This window comes from Lichenostomus cassidix, unplaced genomic scaffold (assembly GCF_008360975.1).
Source record: "Lichenostomus cassidix isolate B80296 unplaced genomic scaffold, HeHo_3.0 HiC_scaffold_852, whole genome shotgun sequence".
NCBI lineage: Eukaryota > Metazoa > Chordata > Aves > Passeriformes > Meliphagidae > Lichenostomus > Lichenostomus cassidix.
Window position 1 is genome coordinate 392,477 of NW_028148026.1, and position 10,247 is coordinate 402,723.

Here is a 10,247-nt window from a genome sequence, read left to right on the forward strand (position 1 = left end):
CCAATGGGCTCCTAAAGGGAACCATAAAGTCTCGTGGCTGTGGATGGACCTCTTCTTGAAGGACAGGATTTTTTCTTTTTTTCATTCTTTCAGGAAACATTATTCCCATTTGTGGCCTAAGAGATGGGAAGGAGGAGTACTTAAGCGATAAAAGACGCAACCAGGCGGGGAGGAGGGGGAAGGAGTGCAGTTTACTGCAGTCTCTTAGCTGGGAGGTTTTCTCTTGGGAAGTGCAGAGATACGGTGAGACTTGGCTGGGGGTCAGGGGCTTGGCTCAGCCCTCTCAGCGCTCTCTTGCTCTCTTTCTCTCAGGGGGATGGCAGGAGAGATGTTTGTACTCTTGGTGCTGGGCTGTGCCTGAGGGGAGAATTCACTGCTACTGCAGAGTTTTGTCCTTCACTGCTTCTCCTTACCATGGGTGAGCCTTTGCTCCTAAGAGCAGCTGTTGAACTGGGATGTTTTCAACACCAAACCTCACTGGGAGTGACCCTCACCATCTGCATGGGTGCTTTGGGGGAAACCCAGGACCCTGACCGCCTTCCCTTCTCTGGAGGGAGTTTCTGCCGGCTGCTTACGGGAGCTCAGCTCCAGCTGCCCAGCCTGGCTGTCTTCCTGCCACTGTTGTGGCAGTTTTTGTTACACTTTCACTCGACACCCTGCATCTGCCCCAACCCCTGCGGCTCTTGCCAGGGATTCTGAGTTTTGTCCACACTTTGTTTCCCACCCCGGGTGTGCTCGGCTCTGCTGTTCCAGCCCACTGCTCTGAGGTTCCTGCTACAGTCCAGCTCACCACCCGCAGTGGCACTCAGACCAGCTGCTCCCCGTGAGTTTCACAAAGGAAGCCATTGTCTCTCATTCTCTGTCACCTGAGCTGCCATTGCCAGGTGGAGAGGCGGCTGAGCTCGTGCCACAGCGCCCCCTGCAGCCGCGGGGGAATCATTGCACCTGCCCAGCCCAGCTGGTAGCCAACAGCGCCCCTGCCGGCTGTGACTGTAACTGCACCGAAGGGGAAAGTGCTTGATGGCTGACAGAAGGCTGTTGTTGGGTTTCTGGTGAGACATGGTGTTCCTAGGAGTGGGAAGACATGGAGACCCAAGGATGGGGTCCCAGGGAAATGGGGGTCAATGGAATAGGGGTTCTGAGGAGATGGGGTGCAGAGAATCGAGGTGCCATGGGAATGGGGGTCCCCATGGAGGGGGGTTCCAGGGTTGGCATTCACAGGGGATCATGGGCTCCAGGGATTTGAGATGCAGGTCACAGGCTTGGGGCTGGTGGGGGAATGGGAGCCCAGGACAATTGCAGTCCCAATTAGAATGGGAGGTCTGTGGGGAATGGGGGACTCATGGGATGAGATCAAGGGGATTGGGGATTTTGGGGAATGGGAATCCCAGGATGGGGATCCAAGGGAGACGGGACATAAAAAATGGGGTCCCATGGTTGGGTCCCAGGGGAACGGGGGTCCCAGGGACTGGCAGTGGCTGGGTGGGCATGTGGGTCACAGCTCCTTCCTTCAGTGCCTCAGATTTTGGGAAGACCAGGGTCTGGTGCAATCCCCCAGGTGCTCCTGCCCTGGAGGCCACCCCAGGAGGGTTCTAGTTGGCTTCAGGACAATGCCCCCAAACCTGGGGCACTTTCCTCTTTTAATTTCCTTTTTTTCCATATTTTCCTCACTTTCACACCTCACGCCCCACTCTCCTCCCCTCCCAGTTCCTGGCCCAGCAATCCCAGGGAGCACCTGAGCAGGGAATGGATTGGGGGAACCACAGGGAGAGGGAAAAGGGGGGCAGGGGATGCAGGAAGGGTTGGGGGCTGTGGGGAAAGGGGTTGTCTGTTGTGCCCCCCCAACATGTTCACTTTCTCTTTCATGCAGTACAAGGGAGATGCTGTTTGTGCTCAGAGACAGTCATGGGGCTGCAGGTTATATAAGGGAAGGAGGAGTGTCCAGATCATGTTGTTGAGCAGATTGTTGTTGTCTTTGCAGGAGTTCTGGGGCTCTCTCAGTCCCTTGGCCAGAGGGACAAAATGATCAATTGCTGCATTTCCAGACTGGTTCCCTCCCAGCTGCCCCTGCACGGTTGGTTTCCACCCAGCCCTGCTCTGAAAACCATCAAAGGCCCTTGCAGAGCCACTGCTTGAGCGCCAGTTGGTTTCTGTGCTTCTTGCAGAGCTGAGCAAACCACAGCCAGGCCTTTTTCCCCCACACAATTCTCACCTTTGAGCAGCTCTAAAGCTGTGAGAATCAAAGCCAGGGGGCAGGTGGGAGCCGCAGGTCCTAGCTGCCCCCTGGGGCTGGCCAGACCAGAGCTGGCAAAAGCTGCTCTTCTCAATTCAGCTCCAGTTTTCCATCCCAGTGCTGGAGGGAAGGGGCAGGATGGTCCTCGGATGTTCTGGACAGAGGGGGGACAGTCAGGGGGGTCACAGGTGTTTCATCTGGAAGGTCTCATCCTCATCCTGGTTCCTAGCATTGAGGCCCTGCAGGGGGAGTGAGGGGTGGTGGTTTTGGGAGGTTGTGGGGGTTTCTGTTACTCCTGTGGGGGCTTCTCAACAACAGAAGGGCCTTGGGGGTCTGAAAGATTGGAGGGGAAGGGGCTGCACCTTGGGGCTCCAGAAGGGGGACTGGGGGCTCCCGCACTGAAGGAGGTGCCATCAAGGGGCACATAGAGGGGATGGGGCATTTCCCAAGTTGTGGCACCCCCGAGGTCACAATGCCCCATTGGGGACACTGGGGATGGACAGAGCCTTCCCTGGACAGAGGAATCCAGGATGTCTCATCCATGAACAAGGATACCCCAGGACAGGACCCCACTGGATTTGACACCCCAGGACAGAACCTGTCCCCCTCTTCTGACTCTCAGCACAAACAGCCTCTTCCTTCTACTGCAGGAAAGGGAAAGTGAAAGTGTTCAGCCAGACAGCCCCATCACCACCAGCCCCCACAGCCCCCCCACCCCTCCCTGAAACCCCTGAACTCCCTTTTAAACCCCAACCTGTTCCCTGCTCAGTTGCTCCCCAGGATTGCTGAGCCAGGGACTGGGGCAGGGCAAGGTGGGGGTGGTAGTATGAAAATGCGGAAAACGAGAAAAGAAAAGAAACAAAGAAAGGAAAAATCTCAGGAGTACATTGGATACCTTCAGTGTCCTCATGCAGTGTCCCCCAAGCAGGAGGGCTTTGCTGCATGCTAGGTAACCCAAAAATCTATGTCACCCAGTGAAGGAGCTCAACCCACATGCCCACCCAGACACTGCCACTACTTAAGACCCCCATTGCCCTGGGAACCCAAAAATAGGACCCGCATTCCTGAGGTTCCCTCTCCCTGGAATCACCATAAAAGAATTCGCAGTACCCAGGACCCCATTCCCTTAATCCAATGGGCCCCCATTCCCCAAAATTCCCCTATTCTCAAGGGTTCCCTCCATTTCCCCCACACCCCTGTCGCTGGGACCCACACACCATGACTCCAATCCATGGTTACCATGTTCCCCTGGGACCCCCATCCTTGAACCCCCATGCATGGGGACCCCAAATCCCCAGACAGCCATTCCCTGTGAGTCCTCCTCCTCAGGACCTCCATTCCCTGGACCCCCATTGCCCCGGGACACCCATCCTGAGATCCCCACATCCCCTGAGACCCCACACCTGGGAGCACCATGTCCCCATCATGTCCCCATCATGTCTCCACCCTGCCCCCAGCCTGTCACCACCCTGCCCCCACCAAGGGCCACCTACACGTGGGGACAAAATGTGACCTCGCTTCCTTTCCCTTAAGCCGAAAAGCCACTGCCCAGGGGACAGGGGGCCCCAGCAGTGTTTGACAGCCAGCTCGGATGGCCGGGGACACCACGATGGCTGGGAAGGTGGCACTGCTCCTGTGGGGTGAGTGCCCTGGGCACGGGTCTGACACGCCAGGGATGGCCCTGGTGAGGCAGAGAGTGGTGGGGAGGGGGCACAGGGGAGCTGTGGGGTTCTCTGATTTCCCCAATGACACCAGAGCCAGTCCATGGATGTGGACACTGGTGTGACAGGGGGTGTGGGGTGGCTGTGAGGACAAGAACAGGGTACAGGAATGGGGGGACTGAGCTATAACGAGAAGCAGCATGGGGCTGGGGCAGTGGTGGGTACAGGGAGAAGGGGACAGGGAAGCAGGGACAGGGACAAGAGTACAAGCCACATGAGGACAGCCCATGGGGACAGATGCCACTTGAATGGCATCATAGTCACAGGGCCATGGGGATGTGGATGTGAAGGGATGTGCTGTTGGACTGGTGGAGGAGACCATTGCCAGCATGGTGGTGCCACCCCTGCTAGGGTGTCCACAGTTGTCCCCATGTTGTGCCTCAGCCCAGGGTGGCCAGTGTGTCCCTGTCCATGAGACCTCTGGGCCACACCAGTATCCCCAAGGGGACAGTTTTGGGACAGACTTCAAGCCCCTTGCCCTGGTGCGGCTGTCCCCATGGTGCCACCCCAACCCAGACCCTCTCCCTTCTCCCTTCCAGCCCAGACCCTCAGCCTCACTGGTGAGTCCCCAAGGGATGTCGTGCCCCTGCCCGACTTTTCCCAGCCCTGTGCTGGCCCTGGCAGGCTGGTGTCCCCTGTCACCTGCAGGTGCACAGACAACCCAGCTCATCGTGGATACGCCCTGGACACCAGCGGTGCTGTGGGACAGAGTGACACTGACCTGCCGGGGCTTGGGGACTGCCGGTGTCACCACCTGGTACAAGGATGAGCAGCGCTGGTTGCAGGATGCAGCTGACCACTTCATTGTCACTGAGAGTGGCACCTACAATTGTCAAACAGACAGCACTGGGCTCAGCCCTGCCGTGAGGGTCTTAAATGGTGAGCAGGGGATGGGGATGGATGGCCCACTGATGGCTCTGGGTGGACTCTGCTCTGTGGCTGGCCTCACACTGCTCCTGTGTCAAGAGCCTGTCCCCTTTACATGGGGACATCCCAGTGCTCCCCAGGGCATCCCAGTGGGATAGGAATACCATGGGGACGCTAGTGAAATGGGGCCATCCTGGGTCTTACTGGGATCCTTCCGCACAATGGAGATTCCCCCAGTGGTCCCTGGTGCCTTGGGGTCCCACCTTGGACCCTTCTCAAGCCCCTCAGTAAAATGGGTTCCCTCCTGTCCCACAGACCGGCTGGTGCTGCAGGTGCCGGCAGGGCCACTGCTGGAGGGGGACAAGGTGACACTGCGCTGCCGGGTCAGGAAGGACACGTCAGTCAGCAGGGTGCAATTTTACCATGAGAAGAAGGAGCTGGGGGGCTCTCCCAGGAGGACTCAGCTGTTCCTGTCCCCTCTGAAGCTGCACCACAGTGGCAGCTACCACTGCAGTGGCTTGGTGAGCAGCGGTCTGTCAGTGTCAGTGTCAGTGTCAGTGTCAGAGCCAGTGACAGTGACAGTGCACGGTGAGCACCCCACAGCTGGATCTCCAATAACCAGACATCCCCTCAGCCAGCAGACTCAGAGTCACATCCCCACTCCCATCTCCTTCCCAGAGCTCTTCTCGGTGCCGGTGCTGGAGCTGGAGGGTCCCCCCGAGCCCACCGAAGGATCCCCCCTGAATCTCAGCTGCCTCAGCACCCCCAGCCCCCTGCGGCCCCGAGCCCCCCTCCTGCACCTCTTCTACCGGGACGGGCAGTTGCTGGGGGGCCCGCAGGGGTCCCCGCAGCTCCTGCTGCCCGCCGTGGGGGTCTCCCACTCGGGCAGTTACAGCTGCGAGGTGCGCTCCGAGGGGGGGGCCGTGCGGAAGAGCAGCGCCCGGCTCCGCGTCACGGTGCGCAGTGAGTGCGGGGATGGGCACGGCAACCCCCACAGCCTCCCCGGGACCCCCAGCCCTGCCTGACTCTCTCTACCTGCCTCCTTGCCTTCCCCAGGTCCCTCCCTCCATCCTCCCATGAGTGTCCCTGGTCCCTGCATCCCTCCCCTGGTCCCCTCATCCCTCCCCTAGGTACACCTCTCCCTCTCTTAGGTACCTCCATTATTCAAAGGTCCCACCATCCCTGTCTGGTTCCTCGAAACCTTCCCTCTAGTCCTCTCCAACCCCCTCCATGTCTCCCCTTCCTAACCTTCCATCCCTCGCTGGGTTCCCTTCCACCCCTTTCCAAGCCTCCCCATCTCTGGGCATCCTTCTTCTTCACTGTGATCCCCCCACCCCTCTCTGATCCTCCCTTTCGTGAGTCACTCACTGCTCCCTGCTTTCCCTCATCCCTCCAGGGTCCCCATTCCCTTTGTCTTCCCCACAGGGATCCCAGTATCAGGGGTGTCCCTGTCTGCACAGCCCCCCAATGGACAGGTGGCACTGGGTGACAGCCTGGTGCTGAACTGCACAGTGGCCGCAGGGACAGGTCCTCTGTCCGTCTCCTGGCACCGGGAGGGCTCAGGGACACTGCTGGGCACTGGACCCCGCCTGGAGCTGAGCCACGTTGGGGACAATGACAGCAGCCACTACCAGTGCCGGGCCAGCAATGGGGACAGCATGGCCGAGAGCCCCACACTGAATGTCACCATCCTGGGTGAGTGGGACCCTCGGGCTCGGGTGATCCCACCCATGGAATTCCCCATCCCACCTCATCTCCCCCACACCATCCCCAAACCACCCCAGGTCAGAATCCCCACCACTGGGCATCACAGTCTCAGGTTACTGAGACCATCTGGGTACAGATATCTCCACCAAGTACATCCCACCCATGGCTCCCTCATCCCACCTGTCACATCCCACACCCCACATCAAGTCACAGTCACCCTATTGAGCGTGACCCTCCTGAGTGAGTGGGACACTGAGGATTGGGGTGACACCCCCCATGATCTGCTTTGACCAATCGATCACATCCCACCCATACTAATCCACACCCCCTACAGGGTGACGGCCACCATCACCCTCAGACATGGTCCTGGGTGAGAGGGTCCCTCGGGCTTGTGGTCACTCCCATTCACAGTATCCCTCACCACACCCTCATCCCACCCACTGCATGCCCTCATCTTACACCAGGTGTGACCCCCACCACTGTCGGTCACTGTCATGTGTGAAGGGGACCCTCTGTGTCCAGGTGCCACCATGCAGAGACTCCCTCATCCCCCAACACCAGGTTCCAGCCCCTCCCCCACCCTCAGCCACATCTCTGTCCCTGCAGTGCCCGTGGCCAATGCCACCATCACCCCTGGCCCCCCGGCACTCCAGATGCACACAGGTGACCCCGTGACCCTGTGCTGCTCGGTGCAGGTGGGCTCAGCACCTGTCACCTTCACCTGGCTGCGCGACAACCGGGAGGTGGCCCAGGGTCCCCTCCTGGAGCCTGGGGACATCGATGTGGGACATTCTGGCACCTACCAGTGTGTGGCCACGAACCAGCTGGATGAACACTGCGTGTTCCAGGCGCTCAGCCCAGAGCCGGCCCTGGAGGTGACACCGCAGGGACACTGGGGCACAGGTGGGGTCATATGTGGTCACCAGGGCTGCACAATGCCGAGAGTGACACGTGATGCTGATGTATCCCCTTCTGTCCCCAGCAGTGGCTGCAGGGGTCAGTGGGTCCCTCGTGTTCCTCTCGTGCTCCTGGGTGTAGCTGTGGCCTGGCACCGGTGGAACAGCATGGGTGGGTGACAATGGGGGCAATGGGGGCCTGGGGATGTGGGAAGCCCTCTAGAATGTGGGGGTGATGGGGCAGCAATCACAGTGCTTGACTTGGGCAGTGCTGAGACCACTGTGACATTTGCCTAAGGTTGTCAAGGATTTGGGGCAGTGCTGGAGGATCAAGCAGGGATGTTGGGGATTCTTTTAGGGATCCTGGGGGAGTTTGTGGGGTGCCCTCCCATTGGGCTTGGGGTTCTGGATGCTCAGGGTGTTCAGAGCACCGCGGTGTTTCAGGGGTTCCTGGACACTTCAGGAATACTCAGGGATCCTGGGGGGAACTGAGGGTCCAGTGGGATTCAGGATTCCTGTGCAGGGTCATGGCCCTGGGACCCCACAGTCACCTCCACCTCTTTCCTTTGCAGCTTCCAGGAAGCACCAGGACAGGTGAGTGGGAGGCTCCAGCCATGACTCCCCTTTTATCCCAACCCCCAACACCTCCCATCCCCTCCCACACACCCCCTTATCCCAGCAGGGTCCCCCCGGAGCCCCCAGAGACCCCAGAGGAGGGGGAGGTGCTGTACACCCACGTTGGGATCACCAAGCAAATGGGAGGTGAGTGCAGGGTGGCACACACAGGGACACGTCACCCAGGGTGTCACCCCCACCCCCATCCCACAGCCAGTGTCTCTTGCAGCATCCCCCCGTGCCACCACACCCCAGGATCCCCAGGTGACCTACGCAGAGCTGCCAGGACCTCATGGGCGACTGCAGGAACCAAGTGAAATCTAAGGGAATGTGGCCTGGGCCAATTAGAGATGTTGGTTACACCTCAGTGATAACATATTTGAGAAGAAAATCAAAACAACATGCATATATAGTTCATTCTAGCCAGAGAAGAAGGAGGAGGTGAGAACATGTGAGGGAAAACAACATGGAGACACCAAGGTCAGTGGAGAAGGTGGGGAGGAGGTGCTCCTGGTGCCAGAGCCAAATTTCCTCTACCGGCCATGGTGCGACCATGGTGAAGCAGGTTGTCCCCCTGCAGCCCATGGGGTCCATGGGGATGCAGAGATTCACTTGCAGCCCATGGGAGAGTGACCCACACTGGAGCGGGTGGATGCCTGGAGGAGGCTGTGATCCACTGGGAGACCCCATAGAGAGAGAGGCCTTGCTCCTGAGATGGAACAGCCTGGCCTCGGAGGTCTGCACCCTGTGGATGAGGGAGCCACACTGAAGCAGTTTTGGGAGGTCTGTCTGTCTGTGGGAGGAGCTCACATTGCAGCAGTGTGTGTGCTGCTGCTTGAGAGATTTGGACCCATGCTGGAGAGGTTCATGGAGAGCTGTCTCCCATGGGAGGAACCTCACAGCAATGCAGGGGAAGAACTCCTCTCCCTAAGCAGCACAAGAAGGTTCTGGTGATGAACTGACCCAAACCCCCATACCCTGTTCCCCCTGTGCTATCAGTGGGAAGGCTGGGGGCAGGAACGGTGTCTTAAGGGCTTATTTTACTTCTCATTATCCTCCTCTGACTCTGTTAGTAATAAATTTCACTTTGCAGCAGCTTAAGTTTAGCCTGTTTTGTCCTTGGAGTGTTTTCTCCCAGTTCCTTATCTCATCAACCCTTGTGTTTGTCCTGGTCGAGGCCGTGTTTCCAATGGGGTCCTGTTGTAGTGTCATTTGGGCCCTGTTGTTCTTCCACCCTCGGCAGCCCCACAACAGAAGGGTCCTGGAAGAGCCCAGGCCAGGGATTGAGCTGTGGAACTGCCTCTGTCTCCATGGCAGCTCTGCCAAAGCCCAACATTCCCTTTGGGCTCCCTGAAATCCCCATTCAGGTGCCCGCAGCCCCTCGTTCCCCTCCTTCCTCCCTGCACTCGCTGGTACCAGGCCTCCAAGGATGTCTGTTTTCCATAGGAAAGTGTCTCAGTTTAAAAGACAAATGTCTGACAAGAAGGGCAGGAATCTTCTTGGAACAAAAAGAAGAGCCTTCTCTCCAAATTATTTTAACTTCAAAATCACAGGGCTTCCAGGAAAAAATGTAGAAAAAGGAGTAACAGTTCTTTACTAGAAAATATATAGAATGGAACAAAACAAACAACACAATAACAGAAGTTTCCAACCTACTCAGTGCTATTTTTTCCCCTTTGTTGTGGTTATGACCACAGCTAGCAAAGGGCGCTGGTGGCTCCAGCAGGGCAGAAACTGCAGGGACTCACTTGCAGTGGGCAGGGTCTGATGTGAGCTCAGAAATTCCCCGGGTGGTAACAACTAACCAGCAAGAGAGGGAAAGAAGGGGGTGCTCCACCCGCAAACCCACACGGCCCTGTCCAGTCTCAGCACTGGACGTTGCCCAAGTCTGAGTCAGCAGGGGCAGCCAGGATCCTCTGGCCAGCAGCGGGCACAGGCAGGGCGGGCAGGCAGAGCTCGATGGCGGTGCTGAGCTCTGGCACAGAAAGCCCAGGGTGAGACCGCACGGCTCCCGGCAGCACCGCGGACACAGATCCTGCTGAAGTGACCCCGAGTGGGAATGGCCAAATCAGCCCCTTGGGAGTGGCCGTGGGAATCCTTGGCACAGATTCTGTCAGGAGAGGGGATTTCAGGGACCCCAAAGGACATTGGTGGGCATTGGCAGAGCTGCTGTGGAGACAGAGGAAATTCAACTGCCACAGATTGATC

General features: G+C 58.4%; 1 protein-coding gene and 1 long non-coding RNA gene across 2 annotated transcripts; both read left to right on the top strand.

The window, feature by feature from the left end:
• Positions 1–3,824: 3,824 nt before the first annotated feature.
• On the top strand, positions 3,825–6,199 carry LOC146420315 (Fc receptor-like protein 3). The gene is made up of 5 exons (XM_085048354.1): positions 3,825–3,873; positions 4,494–4,514; positions 4,603–4,833; positions 5,137–5,409; positions 5,500–6,199. Exons 1-5 carry the CDS (start codon positions 3,825–3,827, stop codon positions 5,844–5,846), a joined length of 921 nt encoding a protein of 306 aa, XP_084904480.1. The 3' UTR covers positions 5,847–6,199.
• Positions 6,200–8,005: 1,806 nt separating this feature from the next.
• On the top strand, positions 8,006–9,134 carry LOC146420316 (uncharacterized). Its single transcript, XR_014849178.1, has 2 exons — positions 8,006–8,186; positions 8,269–9,134. It is a non-coding gene; the product is annotated as an uncharacterized LOC146420316 (long non-coding RNA).
• The last annotated feature ends 1,113 nt before the right edge of the window (positions 9,135–10,247 follow it).